At 53.4% G+C, this 25,037-nt stretch overlaps 1 protein-coding gene and 1 pseudogene across 3 annotated transcripts in view; one reads left to right on the forward strand and one right to left on the reverse strand.

Moving 5' to 3' along the window:
* slc7a2 (solute carrier family 7 member 2) overlaps positions 1-25,037 on the forward strand; it is a 240,689-nt gene that overhangs the window by 134,077 nt on the left and 81,575 nt on the right. For all 3 annotated transcript variants that reach the window (XM_072496865.1, XM_072496868.1, XM_072496866.1), the window contains exon 2: positions 20,331-20,721. In XM_072496865.1, coding sequence (XP_072352966.1) covers positions 20,346-20,721 — 376 coding nt within the window. In that variant the 5' untranslated portion in view covers positions 20,331-20,345. The remainder of the gene's footprint in view (positions 1-20,330; positions 20,722-25,037) is intronic.
* Positions 9,529-10,350, reverse strand: LOC140409411 (FACT complex subunit SPT16 pseudogene; annotated as a pseudogene).

Here is a 25,037-nt window from a genome sequence, read left to right on the forward strand (position 1 = left end):
TGAACGACTGTGCCAGAATGTAGGCGTCATGTACACTGCCGGGGTACTTTGCACACACGTGCATGATCTTCATGTGGGGGTCGCACACCACCTGAATGTTCATGGAGTATGCGCCCTTTCTGTCATGAACACTGCCCTGTTGTCTGCAGGTGGGCACATGGGGACGTGCACACCATCGATGACACCCTGGACCATTGGTATCCCGGCCACGTTGGCGAATCCACGTTCCCGTGCTTCCTGATGTCTTTGGGCATTGGGGAATTTTATGTACGTGTCCGTGATGGCGTACAAGGTGTCGGTCACGGCCCTGATGCACCTGTGGACCGATGCCTGTGATATCCCGGATAGGACCCCACTTGGCGCCTGGAAGGAACCGGTCGCATAAAAATTTAGGGCCACCGACACCTTGACGGAGACTGGTATCGCGTGTCCTCCACCAGTTCCAAGTGGTGCGAGGTGCGCTACGAGGTGGCATATATGTGCGACCGTCTCCCTGCTGAACCGTAGTCTCCTCCTGCATGTGATGTCCGTTAGGGCCTCGAACGACATTCTGTCACGGTACACCCTCGATCTTGCTGGACGCCTGTGGCGCCCTGGCTCCACCATCAGTGGATATCATAGAATTTACAGTGAAGAAGGAGGCCATTCGGCCCATCTAGTCTGCACCGGCCCTTGGAAAGAGCACCCTACCCAAGTCCACATCTCCACCCTATCCCCATAACCCAGTAACCCCACCCAACACTAAGGGCAATTTATCATGGCCAATCCACCTAACCTGCACATCTTTGGACTGTGGGAGGAAACCGGAGCATCCGGAGGAAACCCACGCACACACGGGGAGGATGTGCAGACTCCGCACAGACAGTAACCCAAGCCGGAATCGAACCTGGGACCCTGGAGCTGTGAAGCAATTGTGCTATCCACAATGCTACCGTGCTGCCCCTGATCCTCCTGCTCCTCCTCCTCATCCTCCTCCTCCTCCCCCCCAAGCATTTCCTCTGCATTCCTCGCCGTCAGGGGGTCAATGTTCCCCTTGGCATCCCCTTGTACATCCGGGTCCTGAGCGCCTGCGGTCTGCGCGGCGACGACGGGCCACTCCGCGGCCATCCCCTCTGCTGCACCGGCAACCGCTGCATCTGCAGCCACTGTGGGCCGTCTGACTCTACGCTGCCGGATGGCAAGCTCTCGAGCTGCGGCTCCAACCACGGCAGTAAACATCGCTGTCTGGTTGGCATACATGGTGACCTGCAGGAGGGTGGTGGGGGGCAGAGAAACGACATGTTACACCAAGGTTCTTCCACACCTCACCAGCCGGGTTGCATGGGATACCTGTGTGCCCTGGTGGCCTGCTCGCGCTGCAGATACGCAGCCAGCCTAACACCTGGTCACTGTCTGTGCCCAACGGTCAGTTCACACCATCCTCCTCACCAGTGTGCCAGTCGCCTGTGCCCATCAGCCACACGATAACCTGCGGCCGTGTCCTCGTCACCGTCCTGCCATAACAGGGCGGCTGATATGTGGCTTCCGTGGATGGACGATACCATCCACACTCTCCCTCACCCCCCCCATCTCCACACCCTCCCTCACCCCCCCCTCCCACTTGCACACTCTCCCTCACCCCCCCTCCCACCTGCACTCCGTTCCCTCACCCCCCTCCCACCTGCACTCCGCTCCCTCACCCCCCTCCCACCTGCACACTCTCCCTCACACCCCTCCCACCTGCACTCCGTTCCCTCACCCCCCTCCCACCTGCACTCCGCTCCCTCACCCCCCTCCCACCTGCACACTCTCCCTCACACCCCTCCCACCTGCACTCCGTTCCCTCACCCCCCCTCCCACCTGCACTCCGCTCCCTTACCCCGCTCCCACCTGCACACTCTCCCCCACACCCCTCCCACCTGCACTCCGCTCCCTCACCCCCCTCCCACCCCCCTGTTGGCCGCAGCCTTCTCGGGGAGGCCGACCCGGTCTCCAGGAGCTGTGGAACAGTCTGCTCACCTACTCACTGCTCAGCGTCAGCCAGCACGACTGGTTGACGACTTTAAATAGCAGGTGTGAACGGCGACGGCGTGAACTGGGGTCACGCCGTCGGGAATTCGGCCCATCCAGGCCTGAGAATAGCAGGGGTGCCGGAGAATCGCCATTTTGGGTGTCTCGGGCAATTCACCGGACTGTGTCGCGCAGAACTAGCTAGTGCCGATCTCGCCGCGGGAGGGCGTCGGACCAGCGTCGCGTGAAAAAATGGGGCCCCAGGCGATTCTCCCAAACGGCGCGGCATCGGAGAATCGCGCCCCTGATCTCTACCAGAGATGCACGGGAACACCACCTCCTGCAAGGTCCCCACCAAGCCATGCACCATCTTGACTTGGAATTATATTGTCATTCGTTCACTAACGCTGTGTCAAAATCCTAGAACTCTCTTCCTAACAGCACTGTGGGTGTACCTACGCCACATGGACTGCAGGGTTGAAGAAAGCACCCACCACCACCTTGTCAAGGGCAATTATGAGTGGGCAATAAGTGCTGCGTTTAGGAGCATGGTTTGATCCTGGCCCTGGGTCACTGTCCATGTGGAGTTTGCACATTCTCCCTGTGTTTGTGTGGGTCTCACCCTAACAAGCCAAAGATATGCAGGCTAGGTGGATTGGCCACACTACGATACCCCTTAATTGGGAAAAAAAAAGAATTGGGTACTCTAAATTTTTTTTAAAATGCTGGCCTTATCAGCAATGCCTACATCCCAAGTACAATAAAAAATCCCCATGGAGCAATATATGATGTAGTAGTTATTTGAACAATTTACTGTCTGTCCATTGTTAAGGACAAGCTTAAGAATGTTGGTGTGGAAAATTGAAAATTCATACCGGTTTTAGGATTAGCTTGAAGGTTCAGGTTAAAAGTCAGCTGTTAGAGTGGAGGAGACATGTAGTCTACTCCAGTGACGCTTTTGATAAGGTCTGATCAAGTAGGTAAGAGCTCCTGAGATCGAGAGCAATTTGGCAAATTGAATCCAACATTGGGTTAGTGGCATGTGCCAGAGGCTGATCGTCAAAGGTGGCCTATTCCCAGTGGTATACAACAGGGTTTGGTGATGGATCCCTTGTGCATTAATGATCTAGACATGAATGTGGAATGGTATGATCAGTAAGTTCACAGATGACACAAACATTGGTGCTGTGGTAAAATTTTGGGATGTGGGTGTCTCTGGTTAGGCCAGCATTTATTACCCATCCCTAGTTGCTCTTCAGAAGGTGGTGAGGAGTTGCCTTCTTGAACCGCTGCAGTCCCTGCGGTGTTGGAACATTAATTGTGCTGTTAGAAAGGGAGTTCCAGGATTTTGCCCCAGCGACAGTGAATGAATGGCAATATATTTCCAAGTCAGGGTGGTGAGTGACTTGGGGGAACCTCCAGGTGCTGGGGTTCCCAGGTATCTGTTGCTGTTGTCATTCTAGATGGTAGTGGTCGTGGGTTTGGAAGGTGTTGTCTAAGGAACCTTGGCAAGTTACAGCAGTGCATCTTGTAGATGGTACACACAGCTGCCACTGTTCGTCGGTGGTGGAGGGTATGAATGTTTGTGGAGGGTTTGAATGGTGGTGGTAAATAGCAAGGAGAAAAGCTTCGATTACAAATTATGCACAAGCAACTAGAAATAGAAATTACACCAATGATCAAAATTTTGTTGAAGAATGCTGGCTAGAGCATTCAGAGAATATTTTGCTCTTTAAATATGGCCATATGGGATCTTGAGCATTCACATCAACAGGCAAATCATGTCAATTCAAATTACAAGAGGACCCAGGTTCGATTCTGGCTTGGGTCACTGTCTGTGCGGAGTCTGCACATCCTCCCCGTGTGTGCGTGGGTTTCCTCTGGGTGCTCCGGTTTCCTCCCACAGTCCAAAGATGTGCGGGTTAGGTGGATTGGCCATGATAAATTGCCCTTAGTGTCCAAAATTGCCCTTAGTGTTGGGTGGGGTTACTGGGTTATGGGGATAGGGTGGCGGTGTTGACCTTGGGTAGGGTGCTCTTTCCAAGAGCCGGTGCAGACTCGATGGGCTGAATGGCCTCCTTCTGCACTGTAAATTCTATGATAATAACATTTCAGACTAGTCAAATAATTTGCAAATGGAGTCAAGCACAGTTTTCTTTTTGGAAACCTTTTTATTGGCATTTCTCATATTTATAAACAGTTGTGTATATATATTATATTTTTCTTGCCCGTGATAATTTACTTTATTGTACAGAGAGGTTTATTTTGTCCTTCATTTAACTGACTCTGTGTAGATTTTGTTGCCCTCTGGATCGGTCTACAGTTCCCCCCCTTCCCCATATCCCCCCCCCACATCCGCACCCCCTCCCCCGCCCCCCTCTTTTGGCTTCAGCACCCCTCCTCTTCTCTTGTGGTGTCCACACCTTCCTGGCTACTTAATCTTCTCCAGATGGAGAAATTCCAAGAGGTCAGCGAGCCAGTCTACAGTCATGGGTGGTGCTGCCGATCGCCAGCTGAGCAGGATTCTCCTGCGTCCGATTAGGGAAGTGAAAGCAAGGACTTCGGCCCCCTTCCCCATGTGTAACTCTGGCTGCTCCGATACCCCGAAGATTGCCACTATTGGGCATGGCTTCACCCTCACCCCCACAGCCTTGCACATCGCCTCGGAGAAGGCTGTCCAGAACTCAGCAAGTTTGGGACAAGCCCAAAACATGTGGGTGTGGTTGGCCGGGCCCCTCTGGCACCACTTACATTTGTCCTCCACCTCGGAAAGAACCTGCTCATTCGGGTTCTGGTCAGGTGCGCTCTGCGCACCACGTGGAGTTGCATTAGGCTTAGTCTTGCACAGGAAGAGATGGAGTTCGACCCTGCTCAATGCTTCACTCCAGAGTCCCCACCCTACCTCGGTCCCCAGTTCGTCCTCCCATTTTTGTCTGGTTTCGTCCAGTGGTGTTCGAGCTCTGTCCAGTAGCTGTCCATATATTTTCCCACGTAGCCTCCCCTGATGGAGTCAAGCACAGTTGAGTGTGAATTTGCCGAGCAGACTAATGAGATCTGGGGCGAAATTCTCCGACCCCCCCGCCGGGTCGGAGAATCGCCGGGGGCTGGCGTGAATCCCGCCCCCGCCGGTTGCCGAAGTCTCCGGCACCGGATATTCGGCGGGGGCGGGAATCGCGCCGCGCCGGTTGGCGGGGCCCCCCCGCGCGATTCTCCGGCCCGCTTGGGCCAAAGTCCCGCCGCTAAAATGGCTGTCCCGCCGGCGTAAATTAAACCACCTACCTTACCGGCGGGACAAGGTGGCGCGGGCGGGCTCCAGGCTCCTGGGGGGGGGGGGGGGCGCGGGGCGATCTGGCCCCGGGGGGTGCCCCCACGGTTGCCTGGCCCGCGATCGGGGCCCACCGATCCGTGGGCGGGCCTGTGCCGTGGGGGCACTCTTTCCCTTCCGCCTCCACCACGGTCTCCACCATGGCGGAGGCGGAAGAGACTCTCTCCAATGCGCATGCGCGGGAATGCCGTCAGCGGCCGCTAACGCTCCCGCGCATGCGCCGCCCGGAGATGTCATTTCCGCACCGGCTGGCGGGGCACCAAAGGCCTTTTCCGCCAGCTGGCGGGTCGGATATTCGTCCGGCGCGGGCCTAGCCCCTCAAGGTTGGGGCTCGGCCCCCAAAGATGCGGAGCATTCCGCACCTTTGGGGCGCCGCGATGCCCATCTGATTTGCGCCGTTTTGGGCGCCAGTCGGCGGACATCGCGCCGTTTCCGGAGAATTTCGCCCCATTTATTAATTACAAGGTGCAAGTCTAGGTGAGGTAAAGGAACAAAGGAATATTGGAGACCAAATATACAAATCATTGAAACTTGCACTACAGAGGTTAGCAAGGCCATAACTGAAAGCCAACCAGTAATATGCTTTATTTCCAGAAGGATAGAATTGAAAAGCAGGGGGAAGTTATGTTAAACCTGGATAAAATCTTGGTTACATTACCCTTAGATTATTACATGCAGTTCTAGTCTCCATATTATATACTTTTCAAATTTATTCTTTCACTTGATGAGGGTGTAGCTGGCTAGGCCGGCATTTATTATTGCCCATCCCGAATAGTGAAGGTGGTTGTGAGTCACCGCCTTGAACCAGTGTGTGGTATGTGGTAGTATGTATTGGGGGTCATGTGGGACTGGAAGCCCTAATGTCATTGGCTGACAGATCCCGGGTCCTGGTTGGCCGTTGACCTCAAGCTCCGCCCTGAAGGCGGAGTATAAGAAGCCGGCGTCTTCCCCCGCAGGCCAGTTTACTATCGAGCTGCTGGGGAACAGACACGCTTAATAAAGCCTCATCGACTTCACTATATTCGTCTCATGGAGTCTTTGTGCGCTACAATTTATTAAGCGTGTCTGTTCCCCAGCAGCTCGATAGTAAACTGGCCTGCGGGGGAAGACACCGGCTTCTTATACTCCGCCTTCAGGGCGGAGCTTGAGGTCAACGGCCAACCAGGACCCGGGATCTGTCAGCCAATGACATTAGGGCTTCCAGTCCCACATGTTGTGCGCTACACAGTGCAGCCCATGTGATACAGGAATGGCCAAAATGCCATTATGAAGGGAGTTCCATGATTTTAATTCCAGTGACACTGAAGGAACGATGATATAATTCCAAGTTAGTCTTTGTGTGTGGCTTGGAAGGGAACTGGCAGGTGATGGTGTCCCATGCATCTGCTGCCCTTGTCCTTCTAGGCAGTAGTGGTCACACAAAGAAGGTCATTCATCTTTTTAAGGCACTGCTGTCCTGCCCTCTTCTGCAGTATGCTGGTACTGACCGAGGGCTGTCACTGCCTCCCAGGCGGGGGTGGTCACCTTGCTGGATGGACGTCTGCACAACTATAGATAGAGGGCCTCCCGCCTCTGCTGCACTTCATCAAGAGTCTGGTCATGGCTCCCTCTGAGAAATGTAGTGTGGCTTCCTGGGAGCCATCCCCTCGAATGGATCTGGAACAATTGCTGGGAGGTGCATACACAGAGCTCCCCAGTGATTGCAAAAATCTAGTTACCCCAGTGTGAGTGAATCAGCGGGAGGCCGCCACGAGTGTGGCGTGATTCACATGATTTAAAAATAAATTGTTAAAGAAGCTCAATATTCCGTGAGATGTTCTGTCAGTGGGGCTGCGGCATTCGTACTGGTTTTCTCACCAGAACCAACACTTTGCCAAATTTTGATGAGATTCCGACCTGTGTTTTCCATTGCTGGAATTGTGCCTGTAATGGACATGCATAGGTTAAATCATTTTTAATAAAACCCTTCTTGGTTGGATACACCTCAGAATCATTTTGTTAGTTATGGAAGCAAACCTTTTTGTTAAATTAACATGATTTCAGATGCAATTACCCTGCTTTCTTAATACACCATACCCTGTGCACATAGTAAGTCCATCCTTCAAACTTCATAAATCTAACATAGTACATTTTTGAAATATTAATGAAATGTTTGCGTGAACACCATTGTTTTACTTCTCTTAGTTCTGAAACCTTGCCCTATTACGCAGGCAAAGCAAATATTTGTACTTTTAAAGCTAAATATTTAGCCTGCTTTTGAACTCGATAGATAATGCTCTGTTCCTTAATACTCCCACTGAAATAAATGTTCTGATACATAGTGCTGCTGGGCAGGTAGTTTTCTAATGATTGGGAGCAATTCGCTCTCGCAGTTGAATCCGATGCTACAATGTACTTGATTGGAACAGATAGCTGTTTTGAAAATTCTCTCAACCTGGCAGAAGCTTTTAGATTTTAGTTACGTTTTCTCCCTTTTTCCTGCCTTATTCTTACAGCGACAATGACATATGCTGATATGGTTTCTTGCATACCAGCAGGGCTGTGGCTCCTTACGCATGTGACTATTTCCCAATGTAAGCAAGAGTTGGCAGACCTGCAAGATGCACCACAACAGAACCCAACCATGACCTTGGGGACATGACATTTACGCAGGTGCACTTTCCAGGCGGATCATAGGCACATTTTACACTTCTCCCTGTTTGTGGCTCTGGCTGGCACATGATATATTTGTTGAAAGCAGACTTGTGCATGCTGGTTGGTTTGCAAGGTTAGCGGGTGAATAGCTATGCCATGCAGACCAGCTACTTGAGTACCTGGTCCCCTTGAGTAAACTTAGCGAATCATCAGGGTACAGAACTACATTTGAGTGAAATGATCTTTGTGCGAATAGCAAAAGGAGCAAAATAGCTGTGCTATACTTGGGTTAGAGAGGAGAAGAAATTAAAAAGTACACACAAATTATACTTTAATGAGAAAGAAATATCACAATAATTCAAAAGGTGAGGAACAAAGAAAAGTCAGGAAAAGGAGGTAAAGCCAGGTTCCACAAGTTACATGAACCCGGACTCGAGACCGTCTCTCAATCGGGACGTATAGGAGGCCAGGCCAGATGGGGTCTGTTGAGAGGCAGGACTGGACGCTGCTCCCAGATGCCCCTGCCCTCCTTGCCCACCTACAGTCGCCAGGGCCAGAACCCACCAATGTGACAGGATACAACCCCTCTTTTTTCCATTTGCTCCCTGATGCACTATCAATTACGACGAGACGAGAGTAGAGAGTAATCGAGGCTTTATTACACAGAGATGTGTTGCCTCCTGCAGCTGCTGCTGAAATGGCTGCAGCTTGGTGAGCACACACATTTATACTCCGCCTACTGGGCAGAGCCAGCAGGCAGGGATCTACCTCCGTACCTGTAGTACAGGAGCCTTACCGTATTATTTCTAATACAAGTATTATACAAACAGCCGTGACTACCACACTCCCCGTCTCACCTCTCTCTACACCCCTTTACCCCTTCATGTGGGACTCTGGCTGATATACAAAAGAGATTACACAGGCGGGATTCCAAGCCCAAGGATAATATCGTCTAGTCTTAGAAAAACAATATCCCTTTAAACAACACTCCCCCAACCACCCAACTGCCCGCATTCACAGGGACAGGCAGGATGACTGCCACCAACATCCAGCACTGGGACCGCTGTCAAACCCCCCTCCAGGTCAACATGCTCCCTCCAGGGAGGGAAAAATTAAAAAGCGGGTTTCACACACACTGACAGGCAGGAAGTCACAAACACAGGCAGGAACACTCACACACAGGCAGGAAGTTACACACACACAAGCAGGAAGACAAATACAGGTAGGAACACACACACACATAGGAACACACATACACATATACAGGCAGGAAGCCACACACGGAGAAACAGACAGGAAGACTCACACACACCCACACACACACAGGAAGACAGACAGGCACACACACAGGTTCACATGCACAACCAGACTCATACCCACACACGCAGGGAGCTCTGGCCTAACCTTGGAGAGAGGGGGTGGGAGGAAGAATGGGAAGAAAAAACCCGGCATGTTTGTAGAAATCGCATTTAAGTTAGTCTGTGAAATATTAACAAAAAGAAAGACAGGGAGGCGTAATCTCTGCTGGCAGAGGCCGGGATTCAGAGGGAGATGTGGATCCACCTCCACCTCTTCCTTGCTCATTTCCGCCTCTCCTTCTTACTGCTGATATGGGTCACTAGTCCTTTCCTCTTCCGACTCCAGGAATCTTCCTCTTGGTATTCCCGGCCAGGTCTACGATCCTTCTATTCCAACTCATCCCAATCTTTTCTGCTCTCCTCCTCACTGCCCAATAATTCCTCGTTGGTGGATTCTACCGTCTCTGATGAATAATCTTCATCGCTGTCCGCATCTTCCACATCATCATCCTCCTACAAAGGATTAAACAGTTTGTCCTCCAGCTCAGACTCTGAGTCATGTTCTTCCACTTCATTACCATCACCCTCAGGCTCCAAGAATGACCAGCTTCCTTGCTCAAGGAAACCCTCAAAATTGTCAACAATGGTCTTCATGATCATGGTCCAGTTCAGTGACTGTACACCCTCTGTATACTTCAGATCACAGGAGTTGAGCACTCCTTGGTGGGGTTGAGTGAAATGACTGGGATGGTGTTGATCATGGGTCACTTTCTTGCTGTAGTCCTTGTAGAAAATCACCATGTCAAAATTCTTCAGGTGGAACTGCGCCCTCTCAAAATGAACCAGCTCCACCTTGTCAAGTGTCATCACGAACTGAGGTCACTCTGTGACGTTCGCCAGGGAACTGTTGGTTGGCTGAAGCATGCACGTGCTTCTGTAAGGAGTGCTGTTAAACCTCAGGTTCCTGAATGGAACCTCAAACTCCAATTCCTCCTTGGTCAGAGCTTCCACTTCTTCAATTAAATTATTGGACGCCGTCTTCAATTTGAGTCTCATCTCCCTCTCCAACTGTCCTGCATACAGAGCATCACGGTGGAAATACATATTCACGGTGTTAGCTGGGGGTGTCAAGGTATTGGATGGGACTTCAAGGTCGTCGTCCCTCCCCCCGAGCAGAAATATCCACTGAGGCCAAAGTGGACCCAAATGGAAGTTTCTCTTTAGATTGATGAAGTCAGGGAGAGCAGGGGTGCTCTCTCAAGCTGCTTAAAACAAGCCAGACCTTTGGCTTTCTGCCCAGTCCCTCCAACGACCAGAGGCTCCATCCATGCCCACTTCCCCCACTGACATCTTTGGGCTTGTCAGACCAACTCCTGAGAATGACACCATAGTTCTGTCAAACTCCTTCGGCTTTCAAACAGCCTGCCAGCCAAACAATTCGAGAAAAGTCTAGCTCATGTTAATGTTCCTAAATCCAAGGATTATGGGAGTGATTTTCCTCGAGTGATTGGAAAAAAATTTGAGACTCTCTCTAGTGCTGCAAAACCTTAAGTTGCCAACTGCAGTGCTCCCCTGGCGATACCTAAGCGTGTCGCGCCCAAGAGCCCAAATTTCATTTCAATTTCTCCAGGCTGGTAAACCGCCCCTCCAGGATTGTCTCACACGCTCTCTCAAGCCCCTTCTCTTCCACACCCCAAACGTAATATCCAACTGTGCCGGCCCGAACCGGTGGTTAACACAAATAGAGGCCAGCCTTGACACTCACCCCAGCTTGAAATGTTGAGATTGTCACCAATGCTCCCAAACTGAACCCTCTACACGACCCAGACCTCATGAACACCCAGGTAGGCCCTAAGCCCCACACCATCCCAATACCTCCGTGTTGGCAGCCCAGTAATAAAACAGCAGATTTAGCAGTGCAAGGTCCACCAACTGTCTATCCCTCTGTAGAACACCCCTCCGAATCCTATACGAATCCTGAATCTTGATTGATTGAACCAGGGCTGCCACGGACAAAGGGAGGCTATCCCACCATTGCAGGTCAACATGGACCCTACTCACCAGGCTGGTATAATTCAATTTACGAAGCCGAACCCAATCTTGAGCCACCTGGACCCCCAGATACCAAATGCTAGTCCCAGAGGGGAGGAAAGGTAACCCCTCCCAGACTGCCTCCCTTCTCTGAAGTGCTGACCAGAACATTTTCGAGGTTCTGTCGATTTAAATTGTATCCAGAGACGGAGCCAAGGCTCTTCAGTGTATTCATTATGTCTCCCATAGCTGGCCCCGGATCCTTCATGTATAACAAAAGATCATCTGCATACAGGGACACTCACTTGTGCTCCATTCCATCCCGAACTATCGCACTCCACTTTTATGAGGCCCTCAGAGCAATGTCTCAATCGCTAAAGCGAGCAGAAGGGGAGACATAGGACACCCCTGCCGCATCCCCCTGTGCAACTGAAAAGATCCAAATTCATGGGGCGAGATTCTCCGACCCCCTGCCGGGTCGGAGAATCGCTGGGGGCTGGCGTGAATAAACGCCCCCACCGGTTGCCGAATTCTCCGGCACCGGAGATTCGGCGGGGGCGGAAATCGCGCCGCGCCGGTTGGCGCCCCCCTCCCCCCCCCCCCCCCCTCGCGATTCTCAGGCCCGGATGGGCCGCAGTCCCGCTGCTAGAAGGCCTGTCCCGCCGGCGTGGATTGAACCACCTACCTTACTGGTGGGCAAGGCGGTGCGGGCGGGCTCCGGGGTCCTGGGGGGGCCGATCTGGCCCCGGGGGGTGCCCCCACGGTGGCCTGGCCCGCGATCGGGGCCCACCAATCCGCGGGCGGGCCTGTGCCGTGGGGGCACTCTTTTCCTTCTGCCTTCGCCACGGTCTCCACCATGGCGGAGGCGGAAGAGACTCCCTCCACAGCGCATGCGCGGGGATGCCGTGAGCGGCCGCTAATGCTCCCGCGCATGCGCCGCCCAGAAATGTCATTTCCGCGCCAGATGGCGGGGAACCAAAGGCCTTTTCCGCAGGCTGGCGGGGCAGAAATCAGTCCGGCGCATGCCTAGCCCCTCAAGGTTGGGCCTCGGCACCTTTGGGGAACTGATTTGCGCTGTTTTTGGTGCCGGTTGGCGGACATCGCGCCGATACTGGAGATTTCACCCATGGTGTTGGTACAAATGCTGGTGGACGGAGCCTCAGACAACAAACGCACCAAGACACAAACCTAGGGCCAAACTCAAACTTCTCCAAAATAGGGTCCACTTGACCCTATCAAATGCTTTTTCTGCATCTAACGACACCATTATCCCCGCCATTGGCCCAGCCGCTGGTGTGAGAACCACATTCAGCAGTCGCCTCATGTTAGACAACAATTCTTGACCCTTTACAAATCCCATCTTGTCCTCCGCAACTACCTCAGGGAGACTGGGGGCGCAATTCTCCCATCGGGAGACCAGGGGCGAAATTCTCCCCCAACGGCGCGATGTCCGCCGACTGGCGCCAAACACGGCGCCAATCAGACGGGCATCGCGCCGGCCCAAAGGTGCGGAATGCTCCGCATCTTTGGCGGCCTAGCCCCAACATTGAGGGGCTAGGCCGACGCCGGAGGGATTTCTGCCCCGCCAGCTGGCGGAAATGGCGTTTGTTGCCCCGCCAGCTGGTGCAGAAATGCGGCGCATGCGCGGGAGCGTCAGCGGCCGCTGACAGTTTCCCGGCGCATGCGTGGGAGCGTCAGCGGCCGCTGTCAGTTTCCCGGCGCATGCGCAGTGGGGAGAGTTTCTTCCGCCTCCGCCATGGTGGAGGCCCTGGCGGAGGCGGAAGGGAAAGAGTGCGCCCACTGCACAGGCCCGCCCGCGGATCGGTGGGCCCCGATCATGGGCCAGGCCACCGTGGGGGCACCCCCCGGGGTCAGATCGCCCCGCGCCCCCCCCCCAGGACCCCGGAGCCCGCCCACGCCGCCTGGTCCCGCCGGTAAATACCAGGTTTGATTTACGCCGGCGGGGCAGGCATTTTCTGGGCGGGACTTCGGCCCATCCGGGCCGGAGAATCCAGCGGGGGGTCCCGCCAACCGGCGCGGCCCGATTCCCGCCCCTGCCCAATCTCCGGTACCGGAGACTTCGGCGGGGGCGGGATTCACGGCGGCCTACGGCCATTCTCCGACCAGGCGGGGGGTCGGAGAATGACGCCCTAAGTCCCGGCGCGGAGTGAAAACCGGAGTGTTTCACTCCGGCGTCGGAGGCCGCTCCAGGCCCCCTATTCTTCCGTCCCCGGGGGGCTAGGAGCGGCGCCGCGTCATTTACGCATGCTGGGTCTTGCCACCGCGTAAATCCGGCGCCACGTAATTGACATCATCCGCGCATGTGCAGGTTGACCGGCGCCAACCCGCGCATGCGCGGTTGCCGTCCTCCCCGCGGCCGCCCTGCAAGAAGATGTCGGATGGATCTTGCGGGGCGGCAGAGGAAAGGAGGTCCTCCTTCAGAGAGGACGGCCCGCCGATCGGTGGGCACCGATCGCGGGCCAGACCCCTTTTGAATCCCCTCCCGGTGCAGGAACCCTGCTACCCCCCCCCCCCCCCCCCCCACAGGCTGCCTCCACAGCGTTCCCGCGCTGTTCCCGCCGGCAGCGACCAGGGGCGAAATTCTCCGGAAACGGCGCAATGTCCGCCGACTGGCGCCCAAAACGGCGCCAATCAGACGGGCATCGCGCCGCCCCAAAGGTGCGGAATGCTCCGCATCTTTGGGGCCGAGCCCCAACATTGAGGGGCTAGGCCGACGCCGGAGGGATTTCCGCCCCGCCAGCTGGCGGAAACGGCCTCTGTTGCCCCGCCAGCTGGCGCGGAAATGACATCTCGGGGCGGTGCATGCGCGGGAATGTCAGCGGCCGCTGACAGTTTCCCTGCGCATGCGCAGTGGAGGGAGTCTCTTCCGCCTCCGCCATGGTGGAGACCGAGGCGGAGGTGGAAGGGAAAGAGTGCCCTCACGGCGCAGGCCCGCCCGCGGATCAGTGGGCCCCGATCGCGGGCCAGGCCACCGTGGGGGCACCCCCCCGGGGCCAGATCGCCCCGCGCCCCCGCCAGGACCCCGGAGCCCGCCACGCCGCCTTGTCCCGCCGTTCAAAAGGTGGTTTAATCCACGCCGGCGGGACAGGCAATTTATCGGCGGGACTTCGGCTCATCCGTGCCGCAGAATCGCGCGGGGAGGGCTTGCCAACCGGCGCGCAGCGATTCCCGCCCCCGCCGAATATCCGGTGCCAGAGACTTCGGCAACCGGCGGGGGCGCGATTCACGGCAGCCCCCAGCGATTCTCCGACCCGGCAGGGGGGGGGGGGAGAATTCCGCCCTGAGTTCCAGCTTCTGTACTAGAACCTTAGCCAATAGCTTTGTGTCTCTGTTAAACAACAGGGGTCAGCTGAGTTGCACTAAACTTTATCTCTGACAGATTAATTGTGCAACTGGTTCAAACCAGTTCCAGAGAATCGTAATTTTAAACCTATAAAAGCAGAGTTCTCGAGTGCTGGCTTGTCTGCACTGAGTGCCGGTTGGCTGAGTGAGAGTGCTTTCGGAGTTGGATGGAAATAGTGGGCGGGATTCTCTCATCCTGAGGCTAAGTGTTGACGCTGATGGAAACGCCGTCGCGTTTCTCGGCGGCGTCAACATGGCCTCAGGTTCAGCAATTCTGGCCGCTACAGGGGGCCAGCACGGCACTGGAACGGCCCACGCCGCTCCAGCTGCTGATGCCGGTGCCAACTGGGCGCCGCAGGGTCCGCGCATGTGCAGTGGCACCGGCGCCAACTCGCACATGCGCGGTGGCTCCCTTCTCCGCGCCGGCCCCGACGCAACATGGCGCAGGGCTACAGTGGCCGGCGCGGAAGAAAGGAGGCTCCTAGCCCGAGAGGCCGGCCCGCCAATCGGTGGGCCCCAATCGCGGGCCAGGCCACAACGGAGGTCACCCCCAGGGTTGATCCCCCCCCCCCCCCCCCCACACACACAAGCCACCCCCGGACCTTTCCACGCTGAGGTCCCGCCGGCTGAGAGCAGATTAGAACGTCGCCGGCGGGACTCGGGTTTTTTGCTACGGCCGCTTGGCCCATCCCGGGCCGATTCTCTGCACGGCGGAGAATTGCGTCACGGCGTGGCACAATTTGCTCTGGTTGTGGGGAATCTCCGGCTCGTCCCCAGGCTGAGAGAATCCCGCCCAGGGAGTTAGATGGAACTGGGAGTTGAGGCTACAAGAGAGGGAGCAGGTTGGTAAGTAGTGGTTAAGGTCGCTAAGTCTTTACAACTTCTATCACTTTTATGGTTTGAAAATCCGTTCTGTGGTTCATAATCTGCATGGGCTATAATTGGTAGGTACGAGGACAAAGAAAGAAGGGCCCTAGAGAATTGGATATAATCTGATATTAAGTATATTCTAAAGGTGTAATTTAAAGGATTATGTCACGGCAGGAGATCGCAAAGCCTCGATTTTCTCCTCTTGCTTCATGAGGGAGGCCGGAAACATTTCCAGTGCCCAGGACCAGCATGTGTGCAGGAAATGTCTCCAGCTGCAGCTCCTGGAATCCTGGGTTTCGGTGTTGGAGTGGCGACTGAGGACATGTGGAGAATCCGCGAATCAGAGAGTGTCGTGTATAGCATGTATAGAGAGGTGGTCACATCACAGGTTCCGATTCCACAGGTAGGAAGGGAATGGATGACCACCAGGCAGAAAAAGAAGCTAGGCAGGCAGTGCAAGAATCTCCTGTGGCCATTCCCCTGCAGAACAAATATACTGCTTTGGATACTGTTGAGGGGAATGACCTATCAAGGGAAAGCAGCAACAGCCAAATTTGTTAGACCACAGTTGGTTCTGCTGCAGAGGGGAGGAATAAACAGTGTGAGAACGCAATAGGTATAGGGGATTCAATTGTAAGGGGAATGGATAGGCATTTCTGTAGCTGCAAACAAGACTCCAGGATGATATGTTGCCTCCCTGGTGCTAGGGCCAAGGGTGTCTCGGAGCGGTTACAGGACATTCTGGAGGGGGAGGGTGAACAGCCAGTGGTCGTGGTACACATCGGTACAAACAACATAGGTAAAAAAAAGGGGATTAGGTCCTAAAAGCAGAATCTAGGGAGTTAGGAAAAAAGTTGAGAAGTCGAACATCTAAGATAGTGATCTCAGGATTACTACCAGTGCCACGTGCTAGTCAGCATAGAAACAGCAGGATATATTGGATAAATACGTGGCTGAAGAGATCATTTGAGGGGGAGGGTTTCAGATTCCTGGGGCATTGGGACCGGTTCAGGGGGAGGTGGGACCTGTACAAACTGGACAGGTTACAACTGGGCAGGACTGGGACTGAAGTCCTTAGGGGAGTCTTAGCTAGAGTGATTGGGGAGGATTTAAGCTAATATGGCAGAGGGATAGGGACCTATGCAAGGAGTCAGAGGAGGAGGAAATAAGGACAAAAACAAAAGACAGAAAGGGGAATAAGAAAAGTGATAGGCAGATAAACCATGAGTCAGATTCAAACAGGGCCACAATGAAAAATATTGGGAATATTGTTAAAAAGACACGCTTAAAGGCGTTGTTCCTTAGTGGAGCATTTACAATATAGCGGATGAACTAATCACACAAATAGACGTGAATGGGTATGATATAGTCGGGATACGGACATACGGCTGCAGGGTGACCAGGCAAGGGATTAGAGATGGATGTGATAAAGGAACAGCTGTAACTATGGGTGATTTGAATCTGCATAGAGATTGGGAAAATGTAATTAGCCATAATATCACAGAGGAGGAATTCCTGGAGTGTATGCGGTATGGTTTTCTGGATTAATATAATGAGGAGCCAACTAGAGAACAGGCCATGCTAGACTGAGTACTGTGAAATGAGAACGGATTCATTGCCAATCTAGTTGTGCAATATCCCTTGGGGAATGAGCGACCATAATATGGTAGAATTAGAAGTAGTTGATTTAGGACTTCCGGTGGCGGCGGGTAGGAGGAAGCCGCACGTTGGAGGGCTCCCGTCCGAGAATTGATAGTTTGGAATTTTGATGCACTGTCCCAGGAGCAACGTTTGATTAAACAAGGGTAGGGAGGCATAGAGAAGAGAGATGTCCAAATCTCAAAGATAAACGGCCGTGAAAAAGGGGGCTCATGAAGGTCTGCCGGTGGGTGGAAAGATCGGCTCAGGAACTGGAAGGAAGGCGGAGGTGGGAGCGCCGGGGGAGGCCGCACTGCTCACGGCAGAAAGGATGACCGAGGCGATGGCCATGGAATTTGAAAAAGCAGTTCACAAAACACATGGAAGCAATGAAGAAGGAGATGGGGGTGGTATTGAAAGTGCTGGTGGAGGAGGCGATTCATCCAGTGAGGGCGGCGGTATCGAGTGCAGCGGCTGAGGTGTGGGAGCAGGGTGAGACACTGAAGGAAGTGGAAGAGGCATTATCGCAACACAGTGATCAACTCACCTCGATGGGTAAGGAGCTGCAGAGGGTGGTGGAGACCAACAAGGATCTGCGAGCCAAAATGGAAGGCCTGGAAAACAGATCCAGGCGGTCGGGGAAAATAGAAAGTAAGTTTGCAGGGAACATAAAAACTGACTGTAAATGTTTCTAGAAGTATGTGAAGAGAAAAACATTGGTGAAGACAAATGTAGGTCCAAAGATTTTATAGCAGAGCACTCAGAAAACAGTGGCAGGATCAGACAGAGTCAGATAGGGTCTGCATGGATTCATGAAGGAGAAATCATGCTTGACAAATCTACTGGAATTCTTCGAAGATGTAACTAGTAGAATTAATGAAGGGGAGCCAGTGGATGTGGTGTATTTGGACTTTCAGAAGGCTTTTGACAAAGTCCTGATAAAATATTAGCGTGTAAAATTAAAACGCATGTGATTGGGGGTAGTGTATTGAGATGGATATAAAACTGGTTGGCAGACAGGAAACAAAGAGTAGAAATTAACGTGTTTTTTTTCAAACTGGCAGGGAGTGACTGTGGGGTACCGCAGGGATCGGTTCTAGGACCCCAGCTATTCACAATATATATTAATGATTTAGATGAGGGAACAAAATGTCATACCTCCAAATTTGCAGATGACACCAAGTTGGGTGGGAGGGTGAGCTGTGAGGAGGATGCAGAGATCCTGCAGTGGGATTTGGACAAGTTGAGTGAGTGGGTAAATGAATGGCAGATGCAGTATAATTTGGATAAATGCGAGGTTATCCACTCTGGTAGCAAATATGAGAAGGCAGACTATTATCTGAATGGCCATAAATCAGGAGGGGGGAACATGCAACGAGGCCGGGGTGTCCTCGGACACTAGTCACTGAAGTTAAGCATGCAGGTGCAGCAGGTGGTAAAGAAGGCAAATTGTATCGAGTCATAGATGCCTCTGGCAGCTCATTTCAGATGCTCACCATCCTCTGTGTGAAAAACATTTCCCTCTGGTCTCTTTTGTATCTCTCCCCTCTCACCTTAAACCTATGCCCTCTAGTTCTAGACTATCTACCTTATCTATGCTCCTCATTATTTTATAGACCTCTATAAGATCACTCCTAAGCCTCCTATGCTCCAGGAAAAAAATTCCCAGCCCATCCAGCCTTTCCTTATAACTCAGACCATCAAGTCCTGGTAGCATCCACGTAATGCTGGCCTTTATTGCGAGAGGATTCGAGTACAGGAGCAGGGTTGTCTTGCTGCAATTATACAGCGCCTTGATGAAGCCACACATGGAATATTGTGTGCAGTTTTGGTCTCCTTATCTGAGGAAGGATGTTCTAGCTACAGAGGGAGTGCAGAGAAGGTTTGCCAGATTGATTCCTGGGATGGCAGTACTGACGTATGAGGAGAAAGTGAATCGGTTAGGATTGTACTCGCTGGAGTTCAGAAGAATGAGGGGGGAACTCATAGAAATCAATAAAATTCTAACATAGCTGGACAGGGTAGATGCAGGAAGGATGTTCTTGATGGTGGACGTGTCCAGAAAGGGGTCACAGTCACAGGATACGGGATAGACCGTTTAGGACAGAGATGAGATATTTCTTCACCCAGAGAGTGGAGAGCCAGTTGAATTTGTTACCACAGGAAGTAATTGAGTCCAAAATATTGTATGGTTTCAAGAAGCAGTTAGTTTTAGCACTAGGGGCGAAGGGGATCAAAGTATATGGGGGAAAGCGGGATTAGGCTATTGAGTTGGATGATCAGCCATGATCATAATGAATGGCAGTGTAGGCTTGAAGGGCCGAATGGCCTCCTCCTGCTCCTATTTTTTCTATGTTTTCTATGTTGCCGATCCTCTATATTTGGGGTTTCGGCCTCGCCGGAGCTCCGGACAGGTGCGGAGGCAAATGTCAATGCCTCATTGGTTGCTCGGAGGCGAGTCCTGTTGAATTGGAGGTTGGCGACGCCAACTAGAGCCTCGGCGTGGCTAGGGGACTTAATGGAGTTTTTGCACCTGGAAAGGTCAAATATACCACGAAGGGGTCAATTGAAGGGTTTTACTGGAGATGGCAACCGTTTGTACTATATTTCAAGGAATTGGTCACTGTTAGCTGCTGGAGGGGGGTTTACATAGATTAGTTTATTGTTCCTTTTAGTTTATGGTTACTGTTGTTGTCTGTATATTTGTATAAAACGACAAAGGGTTAATAAAAGTATATTTTTTGAAACTAGTGTTAATATTGTTTGCTGATTCAGAAACACCAAGAAATATAGTTAGAGTTGGAGCAAATAAATATACTTCAGCATACTTAAAGCACCATTACAGTTTGTAGGCCCTAAAACCAAATTAAATACAGCTGCCTCTCGGCAGTAGAATAACACATTTGCACACTGGAAAATAAAAAAAAGACTTTACCATATTAACTTAATCAAAACAATGAAAAAAGAAATTCACCAATGTTTTTAATACTGTTTGTTTAAGTAGGCTGGCGGAATAAAGGGGAATGCTTCATTGCAGCAAATATTTTGTTCGCCAGATATTTAGACAAAAGTTTTTGGACAGTGTCTTGGCCTGACAATAAGTACACTGAAGAAGTTGGAGGTGCATTAAAAAAAGGTAGTCTATTTAAAGTGTTATTAAAGTATTTTTATTTTTATTTCAGCTCTCCCCGTCAAAGATGATTCATTGTGGCGCTGTGTGGTCTTTCACTCGATGTTTAGTTCGTAGAAAATTCATAAACCAAAATAATCTTGAAGATACCAAACTATGTCGCTGTTTGTCCACCATAGACCTGATAGCACTGGGAGTTGGCAGTACCCTCGGAGCTGGTGTTTACGTTCTAGCTGGTGAGGTTGCAAAGTGGGATTCCGGACCCAGCATTATCATCTCTTTCCTAATCGCAGCATTGGCTTCAGTGATGGCTGGTCTGTGCTATGCAGAATTTGGGGCCCGTGTTCCAAAGACTGGTTCTGCATATCTATACAGTTACGTGACTGTTGGTGAACTCTGGGCATTCATCACAGGCTGGAACTTAATTCTTTCTTATGTCATTGGTAAGTGTTTCTAATGTACATAAATAACTAAGATTCACTTTCCATTTCTTCTTGTGTATTTCTTAACCTTGGATTATCCTGATTTTGCTGAAGATTACAGTCCAAGATAGATACATGAATGCATGGTTATCTTAAAGTGATGATGTTTATATTTTGTTGCCACAGTAAGAAGTCTTACAACACCAGGTTACAGTCCAACAGGTTTGTTTCAAACACTAGCTTTCGGAGCACTGCTCCTTCCTCAGGTGAATGAAGAGATATGTTCCAGAAACACATATATATATGTAACCTGGTGTTGTAAGACTTCTTACTGTGCTCACCCCAGTCCAACGCCGGCATCTCCACATTATATTTTGTTGGATTAAGTTCCGAATAAAATTGAAGAGAAACCATTTCATTCACTGAGCTCCTGGGCAGGGTTTTAATTTTAATTACCCCCTGTTTTACATCCAGCTCTGGGTATAATATTGCAGTCGTTATGTTGATGAACTAATAGCTCAGAGTTCATCACTTCATAATTGCAGTAGGTTGGCACCTGAAAGTAAAGTTGGCTGCTGGAATGTTACCAAAACCCAAGTTGGTTGACCAATGGAGACTGACCCGAACAACTCTGCTTGATCATTTCAGAAGCATTAAGAGTCAACTACAGTCAATTACTAAACAATTGCTCCAGAACATAAAAATCATTTTGCTAAAGCAGTTCAGGATGAATGGTTACCACCATTTTTGGCAATAATGGGCGGGATTCTTCCCTACCCGGCAGGGCAGGGGGTCCCGGCGGGACGGAGTGGCATGAACCACTCCAGCGTCGGGCCGCCCCAAAGGTGCGTAATCCTCCGCACCTTCAGGGGCTAGGTCCGCCCCGGAGTGGTTGGCGCCCCGCCGGCCGGCGGGAAAGGGGCTTGGCGCCACGCCAACCGGCGGCAAAGGGCCTCCGCCAGCCACCGCGAGTTGGTGCATGCACGGGAGCGCCAGCGCGTGCTCCCCTCGCATGCGCAGAGGGATTTGTCTCCGCACCAGGATTGGCTGAAGACCACAGCCTCCGGTGCGGAACAATAGAGTGCCCCCACGGCACAGGCCCGCTCCCGGATTGGTGGGCCCCGACCGCAGGCCAGGCCACCGTGGGGGCACCTTCCGGGGCCAGATGCCCCGGTGACCTCCCAAGAACCCCGGAGCCCGAACACGCTGCCAGGTCCCGCCGGTAACGGACCTACTCTAATTTACGCCGGCGGGACTGGCAAAGAACGGGCGGGACATCGGCCCATTGTGGGCCGGAGGATTCGGTCAGCCCTGGGGCCCATTGAGTCGCGCCGGACCCCGCCATTCTCTGAGGCGGGCGATGCGACTCACGCCGGGGCAATTTTTGGGAGGCGGGAGAATTAGGAGGATGGCGGGAGCAGGATTCACGCCGACCCCCGGCGATTCTCCCACCCGGCGGGGTGTCAGAGAATCCCGCCCTATATTCTAGCTCCATTATAGAATCCACACACACAACACAACCCCGGTCTCCTCTGCTCCGAGGGGGGGAAAAACTCTATCCGGTTGGCGTGGCGCCAAGCTCTTTTCACAGCTAAAATTCTCCAACCTAGGCAACATTCTGCGAAATCTCCTCTGCACCCTTTCAAGTGCTATCACATCCTTCCTATAACGTGCATTCCAGGGGCGAAATTCTCCGGTATCGGCGCGATGTCCGCCGGCCGGCGCCCAAAACGGCGCAAATCAGTCGGGCATCGCGCCACCCCAAAGGTGCGGAATCCTCCGCATCTTGGGGGGCCGAGCCCCAACCTTAACGGGCCGGACTAATTTCCGCCACGCCAGCTGGCGGAAAAGGCCTTTGGTGCCCCGCCAGCTGGCACGGAAATGACATTTCCGGGCGGCGCATGCGCGGGAGCGTTAGCGACCGCTTACGGCATCCCCGCGCCTGCGCTGTGGGGGGAGTCTCTTCCGCCTCCGCCATGGTGGAGACCGTGGCGAAGGCGGAAGGAAAAGAGTGCCCCCACGGCACAGGCCCGCCAGCGGATCGGTGGGCCCCGATCGCTGGCCAGGTGGTTTAATCTAAGCCGGCGGGACAGGCATCCTAGCAGCGGGACTTCGGCACGTACGGGCCGGAGAATTGCGGGGGGGGGGGGGGCTCCAACCGGCGCGGCGCGATTCCCGCCCCCGCCGAATCTCTGGTGCCGGAGAATTCGGCAACCGGCGGGGGCGGGATTCACGCCAGCCCCCGGCGATTCTCCGACCCTGCGGGGGGTTGGAGAATCTCGCCCCAGAAATGCACATGATACTCCGGCTGTGGCCTAACTAATGTTTTATATAGTTCCAGCATAGCCACCCTGCTTTTAAACGCCTTTTTACGTCTCGGCTAATGAAGGGAAATATACCGGGCGTCATTCTCCGACCCCCCCCGCCGGGTTGGAGAATCACCGGGGGCTGCCGTGAATCCCGCCCCCGCCGGTTGCCGAAGTCTCCGGTACCAGATATTCGGCGGGGGCGGGAATCGGGCCGCGCCAGTTGGCGGGCCCCCCCCCGCTCGATTCTCCGGCCCAGATGGGCCAAAGTCCCGCCGATAAATTGCCTGTCCCGCCGGCGTAAATGAAAGCACCTATTTACCGGCGGGACAAGGCGGCGTGGGTGGGCTCCGGGGTCCTGGGGGGGCGATCGGACCCCGGGGGTGCCCCCACGGTGGCCTGGCCCGCGATCGGGGCCCGCGGGCGGGCCTGTGCCGTGGGGGCACTCTTTCCCTTCCGCCTCCGCCACGGTCTCCACCATGACGGAGGCGGAAGAGACTCCCTCCACTGCGCATGTGCGGGAATGCCGTCAGCGGCCGCTGACGCTCCCGCGCATGCGCCGCCCCGACATGTCATTTCCGCGCCAGCTGGCGGGGCAACAAAGGCCGTTTCCGCCGGCTGGCGGGGCGGAAATTCCTCCGGCGTCGGCCTAGCCCCTCAATGTTGGGGCTCGGCCCCCAAAGATGCGGAGCATTCCGCACCTTTGGAGCGGCGCGATGCCCGTCTGATTGGCGCCGTTTTGGGCGCCAGTCGGCGGACATCGCGCCATTTCGGGAGAAAAGAAGGCCTTTTGTGCCCCACCAGCTGGCGCAGAAATGACATCTCCGGGCGGCGCATGCGCGGGAGCGTTAGCGGCCGCTGACGGCATTCCCGCGCATGCGGAGTGGAGGGAGTCTCTTCCGCCTTCGCCATGGTGGAGACCGTGGCGAAGGCGGAAGGGAAAGAGGTCCCCCACTGCACAGGCCCGCCCGCGGATCGGTGGGCCCCGATCGTGGGCCAGGCCATCGTGGGGGCCCAGATCGCCCCGCGCCCCCCCCAGGACCCCGGAGCCCGCCCGCGCCGCCTTGTCCCGCTGGTAAGGTAGGTGGTTTAATCTACGCCGGCGAGACAGGCATTTTAGCAGCGGGACTTCGGCCCATTCGGGCCGGAGAATCGCGGTGGCGGGCCCGCCAACCGGCACAGCCGAGTCCCTCCTCCGCCGAATATCCGGTGTCGGAGAATTCGGCAACCGGCGGGGGCGGGATTCACGCCAGCCCCCGGCGATTCTCCGACCCGGCGGGGGGTCGGAGAATCTTGCCCAGGGTCACCTCTTTGAAAAATTCAATCAAGTTGGTCAGACTTGCCTTCCCCTTAACAAAATCATGCTGACTGTTCTTGATTAATCCCTGCCTCTCCAAATGCAGATTCATTCTGATTTTCAGAATTGCTTCCCATGGTTTCCCCACCACTGAGGTTAGACTAATTGGCCTGGTTTATCCCTTCCTCCCTTCTTGAATAATGGTACCACATGAACTGACCACCTCTTCTGTGGCCAGAAAATAACTGAAAATTTGTGGCAGCGTCCCTGCTCACTCAACAACCTGAGATACATTTCATCTGGCTCTGGATATTTGTCTACTTTTAAGCCTGCCGTCCACTCTGAACGTCCTCTCTGTCTCGGTTAATCTCTTTAATTTTAACACAATCCTTCTCCCTTATTTCTATACCCACACCGCCCTTCTAAAGAGTGAAGACCAACACAAAGTATTCATTTAGAAGCCTACCTATGTCCCCCCGGCTTCACACACATATTACCACTCTGCTCCTTAATTGGTCCTACTCTTTCCCTAGTTATCCTTTTACCCTTAATGTACTTGTCCAACAACTTCAGATTTTCCTTTTATTTTACCTGCTAGTATCCTTTCATGTCCCCTTTTTGTTCTCCTAATTTCCATTTTAAGTTCCCTCTTGCACAATCCAGATGCCTCTCAGGTTTCTGCTGTTTTGAACCCTCGATATCTGCCACAAGTCTCCCTTTTTCTCCTTACCAAT

This window comes from Scyliorhinus torazame, chromosome 3 (genome assembly GCF_047496885.1).
Source record: "Scyliorhinus torazame isolate Kashiwa2021f chromosome 3, sScyTor2.1, whole genome shotgun sequence".
NCBI classification, from domain to species: Eukaryota; Metazoa; Chordata; class Chondrichthyes; order Carcharhiniformes; family Scyliorhinidae; genus Scyliorhinus; species Scyliorhinus torazame.